Source organism: Lepisosteus platostomus, chromosome 4, assembly GCF_059453375.1.
Source record: "Lepisosteus platostomus isolate fLepPlt1 chromosome 4, fLepPlt1.hap1, whole genome shotgun sequence".
NCBI classification, from domain to species: domain Eukaryota; kingdom Metazoa; phylum Chordata; class Actinopteri; order Semionotiformes; family Lepisosteidae; genus Lepisosteus; species Lepisosteus platostomus.
In genome coordinates, this window is record NC_142614.1 from 27,601,949 (window position 1) to 27,627,173 (window position 25,225).

The following is a 25,225-nucleotide window of genomic DNA, read 5'->3' on the forward strand; positions in this document are numbered from 1 at the left end:
CCCTCTCCACTGCAGTCCCATTAATGTAAATAGGTGTGTGGTCTCCTCCCTGATGTTTCCTATAGTCCACAATCATCTCCTTTGTCTTGCTAATAATAATAAAATAATAATAATTGCTTACACTTATATAGCGCTTTTTCTGGACACTCCACTCAAAGCGCTTTACAGGTAATGGGGTCTCCCCTCCACCACCACCAATGTGAAGCATCCACCTGGCGCCAGAATGCTCACCACACATCAGCTATTAGTGGGGAGGAGAGCAGAGAGTAATGAAGCCAATTCATAGATGGGGATTATTAGGAGGCCATGATTGGTAAGGGCCAATGAGAAATTTTGCCAGGACGCCAGGGTTACACCCCTACTCTTTTCGAGAAACGCCCTGGGATTTTTAATGACCACAGAGAGTCAGGACCTCGGTTTTACGTCTCATCCGAAGGACGGCACCTGTTTACAGTATAGTGTCCCCATCGCTATACCGGGGCATTAGGACCCACGTGGACCACAGGGTGAGCGCCACCTGCTGGCCCCACTAACACCTCTTCCAGCAGCAACCTTAGTTTTTCCCAGGAGGTCTCCCATCCAGGTACTGACCAGGCTCACACATGCTTAGCTTCAGTGGGTTGCCAGTTGTGAGTTGCAGGGTGATATGGCTACTAATGTTAAGAGAGAGGTTGTTCTCCTGGCACCATGCTGCCAGGGTTTCAACCTCCTCCCTGTATGCAGACTCCTCACCATCTGTGATCAGGCCAATTACTGTTGTATCGTCCGCAAACTTAATGATGGAGTTTGAGTTATGCCTGTTGACACAGTCATGGGTAAATAAGGAGTAGAGGACAGGACTAAGCACCCAGCCTTGGGGGGCCCCAGTGTTTAGAGCCAGGGTAGAGGATATGTTGGTGCCCAACCTCACCACCTGCAGACGTTCCGTCAAGAAGTCCAGGATCCAATTAAAGAGGGAGGTGTTCAATCCCAGGTCCTGGAGCTTGATGACCAACTTTGAGGGCACTATGGTATTGAATGCTGAGCTGTAATCAACAAACAGCATTCTCACATATGTTCTTTTCTTATCCAGGTGTGAGACGGCAGTATGGAGGGCAGTGGCAATAGCAGCTTCTGTTGACCTTTTCTGGCGATACGCAAATTGCAGTGGGTCTAGGGTGTCAGGCAGTGAGGAGGTATGCTTTGACCAACCGCTCGAAGCACTTCATGATAACTGATGTGAGTGCAACAGGGCGGTAGTCATTTAGGCAGCTGACTCTGGGTTTTTTAGGAACAGGGACAATGGTGGTTTTCTTAAAGCAGGAAGGAACTATAGACTGAGCTAGAGAGAGATTGAAAATGTCCAAGAAGACATCTGCCAGCTGGTCTACACATGCCTTCAGAACACGGCTAGGGATAGCATCAGGGCCAGGAGCCTTGTGTGGATTGGTCTTTTTAAAAACTTTACACACATCTGCTATGGATATGATCAGTGGGTTTCCGTCTTGGATTTCTGGAATCTTCCTGACTGGATCTGCATTACTGACCTCAAACCGAGCATAGAATGAATTTAGCTCATCAGGAAGAGAGGCAGACTGTTGTGCGATATAGCTGGGTTGCGTTTTGTAGTCTGTAATGGTGCATATACCACTCCACATGGTCCGTGTGTTGCAGCCGTGATAATATGACTCTAATTTAACTCTGTAGTTGTATTTAGCTATTTTGATAGCTTTCCTGAGGTCGTATCTGGATTTTTTGTATTTATCCATATCGCCAGAATTGAAAGCAGTTGTCCTAGCTTTCAGTTTGGCGGGTATCTCACCATTTACCCACGGTTTCTGATATGGATATGTGCGAACAGTAATCCTGGGAACCACGTCTTCAATACATTTACTGATGTAGCCAGTAACATAGTCCATATAGAGATTGATATTATTTTTGGCAGCTTCACGGAAGATCTGCCAGTCAGTGATAGCAAAACAGTTATATAGTATAAAATCCGATTCATCCAACCAACATTGAATGGTTCTTAACGCTGGCCTCTCCTGTTTAAGCTTCTGCTTGTAAACGGGAAGTAGCAGAATGGAGGCGTGATTGGATTTGCCGGAAGGTGGTTGGGGGAGGGCTTTGTAACCATCCCGGAAGGGAGTGTAAACATTGTCCAACGTGTTTGTTCCGCGGGTCGGGCAGTGTTGATGTAGATTAGGCATTGTTTTCTTCAAGGTCGCACTGTTGAAATCACCCGCTATGATGAATGCCCCCTCAGGATGTGTATTCTCATGTCTGTTAATGTGAGAGTGTAGTTCTTCCCGTGCCTTTGTGTAATTTTTCTGTGGCGGAATATACACCACTGTGAGAACTACCAATGTGAACTCCCTCGGGAGATAGAAAGAGTGACATTTTATTGTCAAATGTTCAAGATGTGTAGAGCAAGATGTTGAAATAATCTCCACGTCTGTACACCAGAATTGTTTACCATGAAGCATACTCCGCTGCCTATGCTCTTACCCGAATCTGTGGTTCTGTCCTGACGGTGAATAGAAAATCCTCCCGGGAGGATAGCAGAGTCCGGAACTGACGGGTCAAGCCAGGTTTCAGTGAACGCCAGCACGTTGCAGTTCTTGATGTCCCGTTGGAAAGCAAGCCTTGCCCTCAGTTCATCCAGTTTATTGTCCAGTGACTGAACATTAGCAAGAAGTATACCCGGGAGCGGGGCACGGTTGCTGCACTGCCTCAATCTTACCAGAACACCTGCCTGTTCTTTACAGTAACTTGTGCATTGTATCTCCAAGCATGGTTGGCTACACAACCGTTTCTGGCTGTTTTGAGTCCTTTTCTTGATCACTGTTCCAGAAGACGGGGCCTCCTTCTAGAGGAGATTTCTACACTCTTTAGTTTACAAAGGGGTGACTGACATCACCCTCTGTAGCAGGTTCTTGAGTCCTTTTACACAGTTTGCCCTTTACAGTGCGGCAGTGTTTGAGGAAAACCAACACAGTAAACTCTCAAGTGCAGCATTTAACACATAATCGCAATGCAGATGGGACCAGCTCTTCTAGGCGACCAAGGATTCATGATGGCCTAGACTATAGCTTTCTAGCACAGAACATTCTTTACATTCCAGGAATGAGCCAATCTACAGAATGTTTTTCATACCTACCTTATCTTTGAATGTGTTAATAATTACAAGGGGCTAAAAAGTAAAAAAAAATATCGTTTTCAAATGGGAAAAAAATTTCATAGGAATGTATTTTTGAAAATTGTTTTTCAGCGTGTGTAGCTCTCTGCTCCTGTTAATGATGACATAACATGTGGAACATACTAAAGATTCAAGCTCTTAATCACAACTTGTTCTCTTAATTACTACAGTGCAGATTTTTGAATTGTAACTTGTAACACCTTATAGATCAGCACTGTTTTTGGCTGTTGGCAGATATAGTTAACAGCTGTATAATTTTCTCAGCACTGATTGGAGTTGCCTTTTACCATAGGTGAACTCTAATCTTTTAATATAATGTAGCAAAATTATATCCTTCTGTTATAATTCCTTCTGTTACCACAAATCCTTGCAGTGCACACAGAAAAGTCAGTCTTGAAAATATCTCTTAATGGACAGACACATCTGAGAAGAAATGAGCTGTAATAAGCTTCCTCAAGCCTTTTCAATGCCTCGCTCTAATTTGAAAGTGTGGACTTTATTCTGTTGAGAGACAAGTCCAGCAATGAGAATCTAACTGTGCTGCCTCAGGGGCTGGTTTAAGTCACAGTTCTCGCAAACTATCACTCTAGCCCATGGCGAGACCACAGGTTTGCGACCAACATGGCAGTCATACAGTACGTTTACAAAGTTAATTATTTTTTGCTTGATTTGGATTTCGTAAAAATTTGCGATACAGTCAATACATTTATTTTGTTACCAAGATTTAATATCCAGTCTGAGAAATTGGGACTTTAGTTCCTTTAACTAGATAAGATAATCTGCACAATGAGACTTCTCATGACTAATGGAAAATTATTAGAATAAAATTGTTCCTCCTGGCCAAGTTTGAAACTATTTTTCTCTAATAATCGTTTACTTATGACTATTATGCCAGCCCAGTGTTTTCTTAGATACCTTCAATAAACAGGGTAACAAAAGCTTTCCAGGTTGAAAGCAAGTTAGCTGAGTAGAGTCGAATAGGTGGAGCACTATACACTATACAGCATTGTCCGTTTCAGTATGAGTTGGTGAGGATTTCTGTAGATGTGGTCAAAATGTGAAGTATCTCTAATACTGTATTGATGCAAATATTCTTTATATAAAGGATACAGTAGAAGCATATAAATATAGACTACAAAGTTAATGAGAATACATTTAACAATGGGTTAATTGCTTATGGAGCAATTTATTACTTAATGCCCTTTTATTATTTCCTTAACAAAATAGCTCAAGGCTTTGCTGTACTTTATTATGCAATCCTAATAAGGCATATTAGCACATGGTACATGTTATTAGTCATCTTCATTAATATGTATGCACAAAATATTTCAAAGGATAGCAGAATGTAAAGTACATTACTCTGACTTGTCTGAGTGTGTTAAAGACATTCTGAGTAAGATGGAAAAATGTTGGCCTTTAAAGCATGGAAAAAAAAACGTTTTTGAGCAATTTCATCAATGTCAAACGTCGATGCTTTTTCTAACAAACATTGAAAGGAAGAAATTCTTAACCTGAATTTTCTATTGTGCATTAACTTTTAGCATCAACTTTATGCATTTTTTCAAGTCATATAAAGCTTTGTCTCGGTTTTATGTTATAAATTTAAGTTAATAGTTTAATGACATTCTTCAAAAACAGATTAATTGTCCCCAAACTTACAATGAGTGTAAATAAATCATAGTGTATGTAGCAAAAAGTTAGAAACAAGTGATAATATCTTGTTATCTTGATAATAACTTTTAATTATGATAGTTCTTGAAGAATTCTATCAAATAATCAGAAGTCATTTTCTTTGAATTTTTAAATGCATTTTTCATGATTGTAAAGGGCTCACTCCAGTCTTGTTTTTCTGAATCTGACACTTTACTGAATGTTGTTTAAACAAGATGCTTATATGGTTGTTCTTTTTTGTTGTAATTAAAGCAGTTCTCACTACAGTAACTACTCCCATCATCAATTGTAACATCCAATTCAAAAGCTGTTATGTGTGTCAGTTTGTGCAATGACTTTGTCCTCTTTACACTGTGCCCCAGAGTTTTAAGGTGTATTTTGTTGTTTGGAATTCACATGGGGGTAGTTGGGAGATTGTGAATTTCCAGTTTCCTTTAAAGGTGTGCATTATGTTTTATCAGAGTATTCTGTTTGATCTCTCCCAGATATTTCACTGGTTGTCAGTTCTGCAGCTAAGCCACTTATGTCTACATTCATTTGTTTGTTTCTATGGCATTGTTTTTACTAAATTCCCTATCATCATAAAGTTGATGAGTTGAGATGGCGATTAATCCACCAGCTGGATGTTATATAACAGAACTGAATTTTTGGAAGCCAGCTTTGAAAAAATAAATTGGTATTCTTAAGCTTTCATGTCATTATTGCAGACTAAAGACTGCAACATCTGCCTGTACAGAGTATGTCTGTGGTGATACATTTCCAATGAAACTTCTGATTATTTAGATGTTATTTTGTGTTATTAAATGTTTTTCTCTTCCTCCACTGGGAAAATGATGGCTGCTGGGCAGAGATCAGAAAAACTCTAGCCAGATCTGATGCAGGGCAGGTAAAGTATGTAAACATAAGTCAATAAGGAATGAACTGCAGATAGTAAAAGCCTAAAGCTCACTGTAAAACTTATTTTGGTGTTCTGTATCAAAAGCTGTTGCTGCAGTAATTCATCTTCAACCCACTTAAGCTAAGCAGGTGTGAGCCTGGTCAGTACCTGGATGAGAGAACTCCTGGGAAACACTAAGGTTGCTGCTGGAAGAGGTGTTAGTGGGGCCAGCAGGGGGCGCTCCCTGTGGTCCATGTGGGTCCTGATGCCCCAGTATAGTGATGGGGACACTGTAAACAGGTGCCGTCCTTTGGATGAGACGTAAAACCGAGGTCCTGACTCTCTGTGGTCATTAAAAATCCCAGGGTGTTTCTCGAAAAGAGTAGGGTTGTAACCCCAGCGTCCTGGCCAAATTTTCCATTAGCCCTTACCAATGATGGCCTCCTAAAAATCCCCACCTATGAATTGGCTTCATTACTCTGCTCTCCTCCCCACTGATAGCTGATGTGTGGTGAGTGTACTGGTGTACTATGGCTGCAGTTGCTTCATCCAGGTGGATGCCGCACATTGGTGGTGGTGGAAGGGAGTCCCCATTATCTGTAAAGCGCTTTGAGTGGAGTGTCCAGAAAAGCGCTATATAAGTACAAGCAATTATTATTATTATTATTATTATTATTATTATTATTATTATTATTATCTTGAAGTTTAGGCAGGTACAGACACATCTTCTACCTGTTCTCTTAGAATTTCTGAATTTACCTCACTTACTGTATAATGTCTGTTTCATTAAAAGAAACAACTAGAATGCTTTTCAGGTATCTTTGAAAAGGCAACTTTGTTTTCTCTATCTTCATATCTTTTTTTGGTTGACAATTGGTGCCAACATTGTTTTAATCTTCTTCTTTAGGCACTATCAATAGGCGTTACCAATGCAAGTGTATGCTAGTCATGAGATATCTTGGCTGCTATCCAGAGGCAGATTGTACAAATATTCCTTTCCACTTGTTTGTTTTGCAGTTTAAGGAAAAGATGAAACATCCTTTGACTTGTTTCTTAATTGCCAGAATGAAAAAAACTAAGAAAATGCTGTGGTTTCATATAAATGGCGGAGCTAAAATACTATATATAGTGCTTTCCAAGAATTAATGGGGTGCACATAAATCGTTCAGTGCATAAAAAAGCATGACCAGTCTCGTGCTCTTTAGAGACGGTGAACTGTAGAGCTACAAAGACAGTAGATTAGCTAGCTGACCCAGCTTATAAGGCTTCTCCTAGCGATTTGCAAGGATTTTTTCTTCAAATTTCAAACTGGCCACTTTGCCACTTTCAATCGCCATGTAGTCTATCTAGACCTATTGGCAGGCATAGTTCTAGAGCCATGGTGTAAGATGAAATAAACTGAGAACCTACAGTATATGAATGAAGATTGCATCCTGACACATATCACAAAACCTTTCACAATCATTTTTTGGGGGATTGTAGCACTGATTAAACTGGCAGGTTGTGAAATCCTGGCATCATCACCTGTACCTACTTCTGCTTTATTTCTCACCAGCTTGTTACAATTATAACTACACTGAACTGTCAAATTCTCGATTCCCATTTCACCAAGGGACACTTAAATTAGATACTGTAGGTATGATTCTCATAATGCAATTATAAATGTGCATTTGTATTTATACAAGATGATACATGTGAGAGTCTGTGGTGGGTTGCCTGATTGGCAGTGGTCAGTTGTCAGTCTGCTTGTCGTTGAACACGGGGTAACTGATCAACTTCAAAAATATTCTGATATTCTGTAACCTGCTTCACTGACATGACATTTGTGCAGTAGTATCAACCAAACCAGTGACGTGGACCACATTTTCAAAAACTCCTTCTCTTTAGAACACCTAAGCCTTTTGATTTGATCTTTGGCTGATTTCCAACCTTGCTTCATGCTGGCTTAGTGTAAATTGCTATGACAAAATCTTGAAATGTCTGAAAAGGACATTGTGATACCTGAAGCTAGCTACACATTTTAACTGCTTCTTTTCAAAGCCTGTTCATGTGGAAAAAGTGCAACAGTGGCCTGAATGGGCTACCTTTTTTTTAATTTTAATCAAATCAACATCTTACAGGAATCATTTGTGCAGAGTAGCAGGTTTTCAAAATGAAAGTAATTCTAACAAACTTCAGACCACTGTTGATGTGTTTGGCAATTTGTAGTAATTAATAATGCTTTAATGTTATACAGTATAGCACTTTCAATCTGATGGAATCTCAAAGGGCTTGTATAGTAGAGGGGTCCCACTTCAACTATCTCCGAAGTATAACTTTAATTATCAAGCCTTAGGGAGAATCCAATTAAATGTGTAAAGTTAGTAATATTAATTATTTCATATTTCCTGATTACAATACTCATACTCAGAACTTGGTGTGGTATTTATTACTCTAAGCACTGATTCAAAAACTCTGTACTGCCACCTGGTGGTTGTTCAGTAGAAAAAATGGCAAACATGAAACATGACTTTTTCACAGTCAGCATATTTGAAATAGTTAAGTTTCCATATACACACACTAAAACCATTTTATAGATGCAGCAACACTGAGTTTTTAAAAATCTGGCTAATATGAGTATATTCATTGTAGTTCTGTCAGTTTAAACATCAGTACTGCTGTATGTTTTTGTTAGGGTTCAGTTACTGTCTTTGACCTGAAGCACATTTGTTTATCACTAAAAACATATGAGCCCCGACCTAATTTGTTTTTGCTGAAGACTCATACAATTTTTATAGATTGTTCTTTGTAGGTTACATCTGTTCTGTAGAAACCTAACCTCTTTTTTTACTTCAGTATTTAATGTCAATGGAAAGCCATTCAAATGGTTTGTTTGTAGCTATTGTTAAAACTTCTTTTCTTTTGTATGCGAAGGTGCATCAGAATGTCAGAATCATGAGGCGCTTTCGTCTATCTGTCTCTTTTGCTATTTCTTGCTAATTTGCAAAATTGTGAAATTTATTTAATGGAGTTGTAAATAAGGGAGTGTAAATGTATATATTTTTAATTAAATGCAAGTTCCTTACCTCAGTTTACCTAATCTTAATGTCTTGTCTACCCAGTTTCTGTTTCTATTAAATGAGTTTGAAATGTCATGCAGCCTGGATGATGTTCAGCACTGTTGAGATGACTGTATGCAAGCATTGTTCTTTATTGCCACAGAATAATGTTGTTTGTCTACTGATATTTACTGGCCAGTATTCTAGTCAGGAACGTCTGCAGCAGACTGGAGAGTGATTGCTTTAATAAGCATAAAGCCGTGGAGGAGAAGCCCCTTCTTTTATCTCTCACAGTGCTTTTGTTCTGTGTTTGAGAGGGTTTTTTTTCTGCATTTTGTTTTGCTGAATGGACGTTGTGAAGCAGTAACTGAAGCAGTTTCAGATAAAGCCGGCTTTTCTCTTTCAGCCGAGCTGCCATGTACCGCAAACGCCGGCATGGCTTCTGTAGGGTGTGAAGAGGTTTTATTTCCTTTTATTGTGAAATTCCTGATATTGTGCTGCCTTCGCTTGATTTGAAGTTCACTGTAAATTGATCCTTCACAAAGCCTTCATGATGTTAACATGATGATCCTTTATGTTGGAGTTAGTGATGTTTCTGGGGAAGCACACTGTAGGCTGTATGCCAGCAGTAAAGTTACCACCATATTATAATGCTCATTTCTTTTAAAAGAACTGTAACATCTCTTAAATCTCTTTGTGAAATATATACTTTTTCTTATTTTTAATAATAAAGAATTTAGATCTCGTCAATAATAAATCACCACACTAAAAGAAATACCACGAAACTGGAGGGTCAGATGCTACTAATTTAAATTAGTTTTTTTAACCATTGTCTGTAGTAATATTACAATAGATAGGATGTTAAAAAACCGCATCAGTTTTAAAAAAAAATCAATCAATAAACTGAAAGCCTTTGTTTACTGTGATAAAAACACATTAAGCACTTGTTTGTGTGGAGCTTAATAAGGATTTAATGGACTCAAAAAAACAAAACTCTGTATTAAGTCTCCGTCTTGTTGTCAGCATTTATCCAGCTTCATCTGATGTTACTGCCATGCATGGACACATGTAAGACATGTTTGTAACACAATGGAGTCATTAAACTGAAAGGTACTCCTAGAGGAAGTATTTCTTTCCATTTGGCTCTTGTTGGGTTACGGTTTCTGGTCTCCTTGCCATACTGTACCTTAGTATCCACAGGTCACAAGGCGGCCTGACTCGAATGCAAACGGGACGTGATTAATAGTCTCTGAGGAGAGGGTGTTCCTGACCAGACGGAGACGGCACATCAGCCAGTGTCTGACTCCATGTGTTTGTGTAATAAGGGAAGTCCTCTTCCTTTTCGCTATTATTGTTCTCTTAGAATTATATTTCGGAACAGTTTAAAACCATTTCTCTCCCCCCACTTTCACTCGACCTGCCCATTCACAAATTAGAATGCTGCCACCCTGGCCAGTAAACAAAACTAAAACAACTTGTTAGTTGTGACTATTTTTTTCCCTAAGTTTTAAAAGCAGAGTGCTCTCAATGAATTTTCTAACTGAAAATGGCTTTCTGCAGCTTTTCTCATGTCGTGCAATGTTTTTAAATTAACAAATCAATCAAAATTGATGAATGAAACATTTACTACATACTGTGTATTCTACTAATTGTATTCTGTTTAATGCAATCTGACAAAATTCTATCTTGTTACATGTCGCACCACAAACAACACATCATTATTTCAAAGTCTTAAATCCTTAAAATGTCACTTTTAGATACCTGTATTATCATTCTTGATGAGTTATGTAGTAATTATACATTAATTTAAAGGAAGCCAAAGGATCTTCTTTATTCTTCATAAACTGCACTGCCAATAAACACTTTGTAGTTAATATTTACACATTGCCATTCTAATTGTATTGTATACAAAAATGTACCAAAATAATTTATATAGTGAATATTTCATAATAGGCCATAAGTTGTGTATTTTAAAGCTCACAAATTATATCCCGTTCTGTAAGCAGACATCTCTGTTTGCAATTTGCAAAGATGTGATACAGGAGACATTCTCCCTGTGTTCACCTTTATTATATTTGAATATTATCATTGAATCCCTTTCTTTAACAAAAATGGGCACAAAAGTTGTATGTTGTGTGTTTTGTGTTGTATACAAATGTTGGGCACAAATTATATATTATACATTCATATTCATAGTTCTTTGTCATAATGTCAGTGGTTTACTTTGATATATTTACATCTTAAGGTATGGAAATAGAACGTTCCTAAGTCTAGTTTTGCAGTCATGATGCAAATGATGAGTACTTTTGTGCCTTCTGATTTTTGTTCCAACTTACAGGTATGTCTTAATTAAGATGATTGAATTCATAATTAAATCAACCATGGTTTTTAAGCGTTTCCTTCACGCAAACTCATTTTCAGATCTCATCTTAAATAACAACAGAACTTGGTTCCAAACAATCTGTTGATGTATAAACATGGAATCACGCAGTCAGGTATGCATGTCATAAGAGTTGCTGCCCTGTACCCATTTGTGATTGTGTTTAATAAGAAACTCCAGTGTTTCTAAGTTGGTCTAAGAATGTCTTTGAAAGGAAGAGGAATTAAATGTTTGACTTAAATAATACCAATGATTTTTTCAAATTTTGTCTGCATTTTAACTTTTCAGGTGTTTAGACTTGTATGTTATTTTACTGTTTCATTAGAAATATTGGCAAGGTGCTTAAGTTTCTGTCTTTCTCAGAAACAAGTGTAACGCCTCAGATCTTGCAGTTAACAGTGCTTTGCCTGAACTGATTATGTAAAAAAAACTGCAGTAAATAAGAACAGGTTTAAATTCTTTAACTGGTCAAAATTGATTCAATATCAATTGTATTGTCTGCTGTACTGAAAAACTTTTCTCAATAACAGTGTCTCGCTTGGGATTTCACTCAAGCTGTCCAGTTACCGGAGCCCTAACAACTGGTCCACACCGCTGCTTCAAAATGTTTTTTGATGTTTAATGTATTCATTCTAAACTCAAAATGTCAAATACAGTAGTATTACCTCATTAATCAGAATGAAATAACATGCAAATCCTTTCTTTTTTCCTTGGAGATCTTGACTTAATGTATGTAGTGTGCTCATAAAAAAAGAAAAGGGGCTCTATGCCAATTAATAATATCAAGGACATTCAAACAGTTTAATGACTCGATTTTCATTAGATTTAAAAACATGCTGTTTCGTTACAGATCAAATGACAGCCTTTTTTCTTATTCTCATTTATAGGATTGCACTGGAGATATAAATGAACATGAATATTTTAGAATCATTCCATGTTAAGATAAGTAAGATTTCAGGAACATTCCCATCTCAAGATTTTGAATAAGATAGGGACATTTTTCAGTTTTTTTTAATATTAATTATTATTATGTGGAGAGATTAAATTAGACAGCCCTAGAGCAGCATACAGGAACCAGTTAAATTATGAACACACAATCAATTTGCAGGTTAAAGCTCTTAAACTGTAGAAGGAAAGGAGATGTTAAAAAATCACTTGTGAAATGATATGAGGATACTGTAAGTTGTTAATTTACAGTTCCCAGATGCATTCAGTTGAAATACTACAAGACTGGTAGCTACTGGGCAGAATATTTCCTTGGCTATCTATACAGAAGCATTCATAAGCTACAGTACATAGATTCTACATGTTCTTTTTAGATTCCCAAATTAGTTAAAAAATGAAAATGAACTGTTATAAACACTTTTCAAGAATATCAGAGCATTGTACATTCATAAAAATATAATACACAAAGTAAACATACTTTTAAAATAATTTAATATACATTTTAATATGCATTTTATATTAAGAAGAATTAACATCTATTCCATAATGGTTTAGGGTAGTGAGTTTCATGGTGATAGCTGCACACAGGAAAACTCTATCTTTGATGATTTAACTGGTCTTTGATGAAACAGGCTCAATTTAACATTTGAATTTTACATATGCAATAAGTCCTTAATTTAACCTGGTGCAAGATCTTTCAGTACATTGAATATGAGGAGATGGGAGAACTATTTTATTATTTCACAGGAACATTGGACATTCTGAAATCTGTTTAGTACTTCAGAAGATAATCCAGGAAGAAGGGCATTATATTAATCCTGTCTTTATGAATTAAACACAAGTATTACTATGTTGGTACACAAGAGTTAGACAAAAGAGGTTCTCAATTGAGTAATGTTACATAGTTATAAGGTAAGATAACTTTATTTCTTGCATTAGAAATTTGTCTTTTCGCATACCCCAGCTTGCTCTCCATGAGACACACAGGCACACAGACAGGGGTAGAGAGAAGCTTGGTGTCAGAGCGCAGGGTCAGCCATTTATACGGCACCCCTGGAGCACCTGGGGTTAAGGGCCTTGCTCAGGGGCCCAATGGAGTAGGATTCCTCTGCCGGCCGGGGGATTTGAATTGGCAACCCTCTAGCCACGGGTGCAGATCCTTAGCCACAGAGCTACCGCTCCGCCCGTAAAAAAGATACTCTTGTGATGTTTCGATGATGAGCTTCAAATGACAACACTAAGGTTTTTACTTCCATCAGTGGTTTTATTCCAACACTGTCAACTGCCATAAAGTCACCATCTTTATGAGGCAGATGTTGGGAGCTTATGAACCTAAACCATGACAGAACTCTGGTTTTGCTATGAAGGTCGAAGACATGGTTTTGTTGTATCCATATCTTTTTGTCAGAGACTTGAAACGTGCAGAAGCCATAGCTATCGGTTTTAATCGGCATGTAAATCAGCATCAGCCATCCAGAATGATATCGTCATTGGCAGAAGTGAAAACTGTAGCCCAGAAGGAGAATGTAAAGCAATCAAATTGGAAGCCATCAGCAAATGATTAAAGTTTTCAGTATTGTCTGACTGACAAGGTTCAAAGTCTCATTTAGTTTAAGATAAAATTGTAATTTTATCACTGCTCATCCCAAAATATTTGGAAGAAAATGCAAATTGGAATTAGGATGATAGTTTTTAAACACAAGCCATTTTTTATTAGCAACATACATTAAGCCTATATAAACAAAACCAAATCTCAGGAATCCATTGAAGTTGATAACAGAAGCTTTGAGTTCAGGTTGTAGGGATAGGACCCAGGACACATTGTTTTTGGATGTAGCTACTGTATAACAAGTATGAGATAACAATAAGACATTCTATTTACCTCTTAGACAGCATCAAGAAAAATAAAGTGAGAGAAATTCAAATTCAAGTGTTAGCAGTGCTCATGAGTGCAAGGAATGAGGTCAGCAGTTGGATATGGATATGATGTATTTTGGTGTAAAATAAATTTAATGAATGCTGTATGTTATAATGTTTTGCATAGAGAGGAAAGCTAGACAAGCTGGTTTGAACATTTTTTGATGGTGGAAATGAGGACAGAGCAGCTTCACTTGTTACGACTGTAACAGAAGAAAGGTCTACTAATATTGTTCCTACGCCTGCAGATGAACAGTCAGACCTTTCTCTGTTCACTTAACTGAAGGAAGAGAAGTTGACCACTGCTTAATATTTCATATTATCTGTGTTGGTCTGAAACGATCACATGAATTTTACATTATTCAGAAGAGGGGGAAGGGGGGCAGACTCAATGTCTTATTTCAGCATTTTATTGATTGTGAAGAAAAAGATTGTAGGATTACTGTGACTCCTCCCGATAAGACTAGAATAAGTTGGAGAATCTGGCTCTTTCAAGGGTATCCCTATAGTCCTTCTGATGTCAGTCAGTCCCTCCACAAACTCAAGGTGCAGTCCCCCTGCCTTCATTTCTGTAGTACGGTAGGTGGAAGGATAAGAAAACAGTTTTCTTTATTCCAGTCTATCCATAACTTGTTAGTTATGTTTTGTTAAAGGCAATCGAATCCTAATGCAAAATAAACTGGGGAACCTTCATTCCAACAGAAGAAATACTGTATCACTTATGTGGACATAATTATATATAATTATTACATACAGTATAATGGTTAGCTGTCAGAGAAATTACTGCTGAATGTTATTGCCACTTTTTATTGTTATAAATATCAAGTTGAGAATATTAATATCAAGGAAGTAGCAAATAGATGTACATTTTATTAAAATATTATATATACTGTACATATGTTTGCAGATATTTTACTGCTAGTTAACATGCTTTTTTACAACATTTTATATAAGCAAAACAATATTCTGCGGAATACAGTGGAACTGGTAAATAAAAGATGAAAAAATCAGGTACTTTCTTTTCACTTTGGCTTTTATGAGCTGTATTGTCTTATGCAGTGAGCAGGAATTCTGTTTCTTTAGTTCTGTAGTTATGAGTGTCTACCATGAGATTTTCCACAAAAAGTAGGCAATCTAATTAGATCATTCCTTACTGCATCATCATATTTCAAGGAATCTGGGGGAGAAGATACTCCAGTAATAATGCAATAATGAGATCTTGTGTGATACTGTAGGATCGCTGATATTGTATGTGACCACTATTGCTCCACCTTCCTTCTGGAATGTGCATCATGTAACACATGGTAGTAGAACATAGAGGGATCACTTTCCCTTTTCCCCAGTTTACCTTTCCATTTGCTAAATGGTCTGAAGGGAAGAGGATCACAGCACAGTACTATTCCACAGCTGCCCTTCTCCTTGCATTCTAGATTTTTAATGCACCGTTGAATGTCAGTACTTTTCAGATCTTAGTTATTTTAATGTACTTAATGCTGGTCAGTTATACCGAAGACCAGGCTTTAGAGACAAAGTTTTTTAGCCAGGTTTGTTCATGCATAACAGCCTAGTAAAAGACTGCATGTACTTCTATGTAACTGACTCATTTCTAGGAAAAAACAACAACTACATTTTAATTTGAAATTGTTTTTGTTTGAAGTACAGTGGGATTATCGGTTGTAGTCAGTTCCTACTTGATGTGTTCATAAGCTAAAGAAGCACGATGAGCTCTCTTATTTTTATTACCTGTTATCCAAAAGTGTACTAGTAATGTTCCTGGTTAGGTGCCAGAATAAGAAGTTATACCAAAAATGAAAGATTACTATCACCTAAGACTAAGCCTACGTGTGAGGTTTCTCGTCGTTTACAATTGAAAATAAGGCAAAATGTATGTGGTTTGTCAGGATGCTTAGAACTGTAACTATCTTACTTTGTATGATGTGTTTTATTGAATACTATCATTTCGAGTTCTCCCACATTTCATGGAAACATGAAAATGGCCATTGATGTCTCCAGTCCTTCATTCTGTATGAGCTCTTGAGGAAATAGTTGGTTCTGCAGGAGTGAGTTTGAATAGAATAGAAATTAAATAGGATAACTATACTCAAACAATCAGTATCTTTTCATAACGTGTTCTGCTACGTGTGCATGATATTTACAAATGGAGGTTTAGTCAGGCTGAATGGATATTTGTGTGCATTCATGTTGAATTTAGATTAAAGCTGCTTCCTAGGATGATTAAAAGCATGAGATGATGCTGTGAGGCCATCAGAAGGTTTAATGTTAAATCATTTAAGTGTTTATTATTGTAAATGGAAAGAGAGATTAAACTATCTCGTTGAGATAACCCATTACTTGAATGCTTATTTTTTGTGTTCTTGGCTTCACAAAATGTCTGCCTTTTAGCATTATAAATATTTGTTATTCAGAATTTAAATACACTTCTTCTAGGGCTTAAATGGCTAGGATGGTTTGTTCTTGTCTCATTTCCAGTGGCCTCAGGATGTGAATTAATCCCCTTATGTGTCAGAGTTTCCTTTCACAGACACACTGGATGATTGGATCCCTAGTCTTACTAATTAAGTTGGAAACCACTTAAAATCCCAATTTTTAACATTTATCCAAAATCTTTACATATTACCTAGAAATTATAGGGCAAATACTGTACAAATATTTGTTATAAAACATTTCTTAATTGTTTTTTTTTCAATGCTACATTTTAGCATACTGTAGATATTTTGCACATTCGTGAAGTTAAGGTTCAATTATGTGCACTTGAAGCTGGAGTAAATGATCAGTGAATGGGATAGAAAGTCTCAATAGAAAATGCAGAGGTATTTCTAGACCAAAAAGAGGATAATTCGGTTTCCAATTATACTTGGAATTTTAAAATGCAGGTTTCAGAATGTCAAGCATCCAGTTTTTTTGCTGAAGGTACTACATACTGTAGATGAAGATCTGTGGTTTTCAAAACTCCTCTGCCACACTGATTAGTCTCTGTCAGTAATTAAATCTGAATTCTTAACTCAACTTTTGTTTTCCCAAATGGGTTGAAAAGCATCCAAAAATATTTTGAAAATCCTAGACTGAATTAAGATTAGAAACATTTTCATATTTAAGCATGATTATTCCAAGTAGGATATAAACAGCTACAGTATGTGACTACTGAATATATTAAATAATATTGATTTTCTTGCCTTAGTGTTAGTTTAAAAGTGGATATGATGGACCTTTACAGAAGAGAGACTTAAATATTAAATATACCAACTGTCTTCTTGCACAATTTGTTTTTGACCAAATGTTCCCTTAATATTTTTTTCTGTAGAAAAATTTTAATCATAGCATACAGCACATTATTTCTGCCCATTTTAAAGAGACATTTGTCATTACTTATGGTATTTCAGTGGCTGGAAGCAAAACTGATGGGTATGTATTTTAACTCAGTAACAAGGAAAGAAATTTATACTCTAATCTTGGGCTACAGGAAAAAAAGATGGCTTTGAAAAGTTCATTTATCTTCTTCTTCAGAGGTCAAACATAAATATGGGTAGTTATGGCATCTATGAACCTAGACATCAGTTTTAACCAGGCAAATTATATTCTATTACAAGATACAAATCTGTTAGGGCTCCTCATGGTTTTCAAGGCTGCAAGGAGGAAGATACATTTTTTACTCTGTCAAATTGTTTACACAAGGTAAAGTTAGACAGAGGTATCACTGGGTTTGCAATAGTGTGTTAAAATCCTTTTACAGGGAAATGCAAAATGCTCTTCAATACTTAAAAACTGAAAGCACAAATACATTGATAACAGAGACATTAATTTGAGTGTCAGAAGACAGGTTTTCTCTCTTGCCCCTTGACAACATATCAGAAGGGCTCCTTTGTGTTCTATTTTCTGTCAGGGAAGCCGTGTGAGTTTCATACTGAGATGCGTTTTATTCCTTGTCTCCCCAGTTGGATCACATCTTACATCCTCCCTCCATCCCGGTACGCAAGTCCAGCAACCCTGAGGTGTCCTACGGCTCGGGAAAGGCTTTCAAATTCAAACGGCAACTGAGCGAAGATGGAAAACACCTGCGCAGGGGGAGTCTCGGAGGAGCCCTGACAGGTGGGTGTTAAGCACAGGTTCCAGAAGCACGTTTATACTGTATAGCTTGCCGTTGTTCATACTTATGCTCATTTATTATTCTGTCTTTACAAACAATATTTTTTGTCTTAGTCTGCCTGTTGGTATATGCATGTGTCTGTATTGTATGGTCTGTCAGATTTTTTTTGTGTGTTTTTGACCGTCTGTCGTCTTGCACCTTCGAGAAACCCATTTCTTGTGGGAATTCATTTTGACCTGAAAAGACTGCACAGATGAATCGGACATTGTGCATTCTTTTCAATTATAAGTGCATGCTTTTCTTAAGCCTGGGACGGGTGCACAGCAGCTCCGTCGCAGATCATAAGGAAGGATTTCCTTGCTCTGCGGTATGATGGATGCCTGCAAGGACAGAAGTTCACACTGCGAAAGTATTGACTTTTCCTCGCTTGTATCCTGTTTTCTCACTAATAAGCCAACTGCTCGGTGAGGTACAGGATGTGTCTGAAGGGTGGGGTATGTCACACCAAAAAGAGTGGTGCCTTTTAATTGTTTGTCTGGAGATGTCAGAAAGCTTTGAAGATATAAGCTGGGTTCTCTGCACCCCCTGGCTGCCATAAGTTTCTTACAAATGGGATAAGATTTATGGCACCAAGAATATTTAACTACACTTTACTTTTGTACTTCAAATATGCCAGCAAACACTATTATTTATTTTCTTTAAATTTCATGTAATAGTCTCTTTTTCTATATCATTTTACCTAAATTGATACTATAGGTTTGTACTGTAGCTTTTTTGATTAGGGAATTCATTTGTCATGCAGATTTCTAGAAAGAAACTAACTACAGCTTGAAATCTAATTTTAGTTGTTCTTCTCACCGTTATTTCTTAACATTTCCCTTTGGGGAAAAAAAAATAATTTGATTGAAATGTCTTTGTTTGGGTTTTTTAAATCTAAATTACTGCTTTTCCAAATAAAACACTATATCTCAATCCTAAAGTTCAATCTGTAGGAAATGTATGCTGAAGAAGGTAAAATTGAATAATCCTCATGGTTTATTTGCACAGCCCTGGGTTATGTACCATAGTTCATATTTGAGACATATGTACCATAGGGAATGTGCAGTTCATTGACAAAGATTCTTTCCAGAACAATTTTCTTTAATTTGCATGTTTTTTTTGGCAGTATAGGAACCATTCTGTTTGTGACACCAGTGAAGCAATGGTTTGCTTTTTCGTATATTAAGTCTTAGCTGAATGTCATTTATGTTTTGCTTTCTGAATATGATGTTTTTTTTATTCTCTTTAGCAGGAACTGAATCTCAGTTTGTTGTTTATTCTCATTACTGTTACACCCGTCTGGCCTTGCTAAAGAGTGGATACAGGGTACCCCCCAGTGACGGCTATTGTTCTTGTCTACTAACTTCCCTTATAAAGAGAGACTGATTAGCATGGAGAGATGATCTGTCCAGCTGAGTGGCAGCAGTTTCAGTTCGTGATGTGCCAGGTTTTTCATGATGTGTTTTTTCCACATTCTGTAAGGGAGTGTTTTATACTCTTTATGCATTGTCAGGACAGAAACTGTAGGAAACTGATTCACCCATGCATTGACCTGCAGTTAGTATGTGTATAAGATCTATGGTCAAGTATGACCTTGGGACAAAAAAACTCCACAGCTAGTGGCTTTTATTCCCTTTAAGATAAAAGTAAAAAAGGAGAAATGTTTTTCTTTTACAAACAGGTGTACCCCTATGGTTTCATCATAATTTCTGTATAATGATATGGCTTGTAATCGTGCTTATTATGCTGTCTTAAATTGAATTATAGCAAGTTAATGAGTTAAGCAACCTAATATTTCAGTATCTAGAAGTAATATTTCCTTTTGTGTGATTAAAATACTTTGTCATTTACAACCACATCCTTAATGAAACAGTTTCTTTGTGATGGCAAATTCTTCATCCTTACCAACTGCTTTTCATTTAAGTCATGTCTATATAATGTGGTTTTTGATCATACTGTAGCTTTGAAAACTTGGACACCCTGTGTGTCCATAAAATTGCTTTTAAATGAGAAAGTGCATGATAGAAACATAAAATGAAAGTTGAGCCTACATACCCTGTCACCATTATCTTTAATACTCAGCTTTTCCTATTTCAGCCATATGTGATTTAGGAGATCTGTGGTTTGTTAATCACATGCTTTATTAATAATTATTAGTTTTCCTTTACAGAACTGTTTGAAATGTGGCATATTCTAGTCATTCTTTCATTTCAGTCCACTTTTCCTGTTAAGGGTTGCAGGCTAATTTCCATGGGAAATCCAGGGTTATCACATATAGTATGGTATAATGACCGTAGCTGCTCTGTTAATGGAGTTTCAAAGTCTATAAAACCCAACTTATTGCTGCTAGATATGTATAAGCATTTTTATGACATTTTACATGGAATTCTGCTTGAAATGGTACATTCAATGTCATTGAATATCTATGTGAGACAATTGCATGGAATTTTGCTGTTTTCATAGAAACATTATTATTATTATTATTATTATTATTATTATTATTATTATTATTATTATTATTCAACCAGCTGTATGGGTATCAGCTTTTCTAGGGTAGGTTCTGCAGTAGACTGAAATCCCATCCAGTGGGGAATCACATGCTCTCTCTTTGCTTGATGGCATGGAGAGCAGGATAGCCTCTGTACTGATGGGCCATGATGACTCAGATACCTATTACTTAAATTTTGTCTTCCTTATTTGTTGTGAAGACATCATTCTAGCTTATCGTTTTTACTATTTTCCAAACCATCTTGATCTTCATCTGTGCTTGTGATTTTTCATGCTCCTGCTGTAGAAGTACTCTCTCTGCTGTTTTTTTAGGGATTTCTTAGGCAAACGTAATTTTTGGCTCTTTTGATTCATAAGTAAAACTCCAGTAAGTAGCACACAAACACATTTAAATTGAAGTTACAGCTTTAAATTCAATTCAAAATCGGCTGTTAGCATCCTGATTTCTCAGAAAACCATGAACTCTAATGAGATGGTGTGTTTCATTGAGTGTGTAAAACTCAGGATAGGAATAACAATCGATAAATTTACAGTCAAGCCCCCTATTTTGTTAGTTTTCTTGACAAGAACTAGACATGAGAGCAGTGCCTTGTGTATTTCCTTAAAACTTATGTACAAATATTAAAGTAATGTATTCAACAAGACAAAAGCAGTAGCTGTTTTTGTGTGCTTAAATCTCAGATGCCCTTCTGAGATACTCAGTTAAGTTATTCCTTTCTCTCTAGGCTTTAAAAATAAAATCAGTTTATTTTCCACAGTTTTTATGTTTAGTGATGCGTGATAGTTAATTGCTCATCCTTACCAACTGTTTTTGTATAACTGTGTCATTCACAAGGGCATCCATTGCTTTATTTTAACCTCAATACATACTGTATATTGTAAGCAATGACTGCTCTTGAAGTCACATACTACAGTGCATCCAATCTCGTGTTTTCCAGGATGTACATTAAATCAGGAATACATTTGGTCTTGTTTGTTTTCATTCGCGTTTGTAAGCTGTTATCTTTTGATATAATGGCATGCAGCATTATTTTGTTGATATTAAATACGATCTGTATGTGTGAACTCTGTGACCTGTTTTGTTAAGTTCTGATTGACTTGTTTGTAGTTTAATCACAGTTGAATCAAGTGAAGAGGTCATCATATTGTGGGATATGGCTGGCTACAGTCATAAGGATATTGTGTTCTAGGTGGACACTTTCATCAAAGACAGTTAAACCAAACAGGAAGACTTGGAGATTAAAATCAGACAAATCTGGACAATCAAGACCACAGATGTGCCAGCTGTGGTCAGGTGTGATATTGAAAATGTACCCTGGAAAACCAGAAACCAACACATACTACACGTACTCTTCAGAAAATATTAGATCTAACAAACTGATTCTTATCGGCAGACTATTGCATGGGTCTGAGGACTATTGGGTAACCTAAGCGCCAATTTGCTCTTAGCCTTGTACATTAGGGTCTCGATATTCTTGACAATATAGTATGTGAATTTGTCTAAAGTATATAGTGTGTACTGTATGGCAGTATATAGTATCTATGCTTAAAAGACATAAGTAATCCTTATCCTTTATATGATAATTAATGTTCTAATGCATTGGCCTCAATTTAATTGAAATAACATGGCCAACTAAAATGAATGATAGAAATCACAAACTTACATGTACATTATCAGTTAAAATAAACAACATGAGTCTCTCTGCATCCTGTGAATGCCTGCACTCTCTCTCTGTCTTACCAGCTATTTCCCTGCTCCGTGAATAGCACTTTAACGAAGAGGACATTAAAACTGTCAGTGAGCTATGAAGTTGTCTCCAGGAAGTGATTCTGCAAGGTGCTGGCCCTGAGCCAGGTCTTTATACTACAAAAACAAAACCTGGTTGAGATGAGGATTCTGGGTAGTACGTACTTGGGCAGGGAGTATGGAGAGGGTTATTCACTTGCTGGCTTTATCTCGCAATCCTGAGTTTGTTTGCACTGCTAACTTGAAAGTTGATCTTGGCAACCTTCGGCTTGTTTTCATCCCATTCTGCTCTTCTCCCATTCATGACCCCGTCAGACAGACTGAACCACGAATAAGCAAATTCACGAAGGCTATATTCACAGGTTTCAAGACCCAATTGTCCAGTGTTTACAGTATGTGAAGCATAGTGATGATGTTCAGTAACAGATTCTGGCTTCTCAGTGTGTTTTTCAGTGGTCAGAGGGCCAGCTGCATTGGATCTCGGGTCTCTGGGGCAGTAAGTTAGCAGGCCATTACTTCACAACAGGGCCAAGTCCACTTATAAGCCAGTGTGCTTTGGATTTATAATTGGTGCTCCCATCAAAAATGATAATTAGTATTGCTTCTATTATAAAAGGTTATTTCTTTTCTCTCATCTTATTATATAATGTCTCTGATTTCTGTTACAGGGAAGTATCTGCTACCCTACGTTTCTGCTCAGCAGGCATGGCTGACTCCAGCAGAGACCTCCAATTTGGTCCGCATGCGTTCTCAGACTTTGGGCCAGTCAGCACCCTCTCTCACTGCCAGTTTGGTAAGTATACTCCCCTTCTCATTAGACCACTTCGATGATGCCCATCACTGTGGAGAGGTCGCAGTGAAAGCCCCGGCCTATTCTCTTGCATTTTATTTAGACACGCCCTCACCCGATTTTTTTCCTTCTCCAGAACAGAGCCAGGAGAATTATGGCTTGCAGCTCGTCCCTGCTGTGAAACTGCCTTTTCATCTCCAGTAGACTAATCAAGTTATTCTGCTGAGCTACCAAACAATCTTCTTGGTTTTGATGTATAAATCAAAACCTCATTTTGATATTCTCTGAAGTGGTGGCTACAGCAGATATTTCCTAATATTACAACATGCAAGCGGCCTGGTGACATGAGATAAGTCTTGACATGGTGGAGGGGACTGGGTTTTTATGCCATACTTCATAGACCACTGCAGTCCGCAAGTGAACTAGAGTGATGGACTAAAACATGTTTCAGTCTAAAGTTCAAACTTTAATTTGAGCAGCTTCAGTGAAACTGACCTAAAGACTATAATATGTGATCCCCCAACCTGCAATTAACTCATTACAAAATCTAGTGGGACTCTTTACCAGTAGTTTTGCAACTGAAGCATTTAAAAAGCTGATAAAATGTTTTTCTGCTAAAGTATAGGTATAATGATACGAGTTATATTTACTTTTATATTTCAAGCTACTGTAATTGAACTAAATGTGCCTCTGTGGAAGTATTGTATTACATTACCGTTTTGATTTTTTGAAAATGCGGTAGGGTTAATCTGCAAAAGAATGAAAAATACACATTTTACTTAATGCACGTACTGTTAAGAGATAGTCTGGTTACCATTGAAAAAAACTATAAAATTTAAGCATAGCTTTTAGTAGTCAAAGAAAAATACTTGCAATTAGACTATAGACCAGGCATAAAAAATTGAATTGTTAAAAGATATCACGAAGACTTTAACGATCTGCTGCTGATTGATATTTAATTACGGTACGGTAGTGGGACTGGAAAACAAATTAAATATGGGTGTTGCCCCACTATAGCTACAGCACAATGACAGCCGTGATAACTGAGCTTTTGAAAGTGAAATTACATTATTTAAAATGAAGTGTTGTAATTAAATGATGAAGACCCATGGTGGTTTAGATGTATGGATTGTCCGCAGTGGTGCAGCACACCATGTGTCGGTGCTGATTCCAGCCTCATTTTATTTTTCCTTTTACCCATGAGGCCAAACAAAAAAAATAAAACAAATTGAATTTGCTAGCGTGCATCGAAGCATTTTGACATCGCCAGGCAGCAAGCCATAATGAGAGTTTTGACAAGCTATGAATCAACCTACAGAAAGGACTGACACTTTTTTTTGTGCAACTACCAAGGAAATGTGGCTGCTTTGGATCTTCACTTTCCTATACCTGTGAACCGCTGTTATTGAAGTAAAAAAAGCTTCGTTCCAAATTCATGTGACAGATATATTTGTCTAGTGATGTGATTGCAACAGTTATCATCTTGAGAAGAACTCAGAACATTTATCATTTGCAGTGTTCGAAGTTTCTTTTGCCACTGAATGTGAAGTCTGGTCTTTTCATGACTTTGGCTTTTTAAGCTGGTAGATAGGTTTAAATATTTGATACTCTCGTCACAAGGTACCATACCACAGCTTTGAGCCCTAAAAAGTTCAGCATAGATATCCAGTATTCATTTTTTAAAACATTTTCTCCTAAATCCCTTTCTGTATCTAAGTACTAAGGTAATTTCAGAGGCCTCTTTATTAGAATATGTGCTGTTTGTGTTTCCTCTATAGTTTTAAAGTTTCAAAATTTATCAGTCTACAATCATCAAAATATCTGTAAAGTAGTACATTATAGAACAAAATATGACAAAAGCTTAGAGACTTAAATTATAGATGATATGCCATAACAAGCCATGAAAAGCTGTTTTTTCCATCAATGATAATATCTTTTACTACCTCACTAGTTCATTCAATAGAGATGGAGGAAATCCGCTTAGGAGCCTTTCTTGCATAATCTGATTGCAAGAGTCTCTTTTAAAGTCC

At 37.0% G+C, this 25,225-nt stretch overlaps 1 protein-coding gene across 10 annotated transcripts in view; it reads left to right on the forward strand.

The window, feature by feature from the left end:
* Positions 1-25,225, forward strand: part of mast4 (microtubule associated serine/threonine kinase family member 4) — a 194,209-nt gene that overhangs the window by 38,121 nt on the left and 130,863 nt on the right. For all 10 annotated transcript variants that reach the window (XM_088629312.1, XM_088629313.1, XM_088629314.1 and 7 more), the window contains exons 2-3: positions 17,960-18,113; positions 23,074-23,198. In XM_088629312.1, the coding sequence (XP_088485438.1) occupies positions 17,960-18,113; positions 23,074-23,198 (279 nt within the window). The remainder of the gene's footprint in view (positions 1-17,959; positions 18,114-23,073; positions 23,199-25,225) is intronic.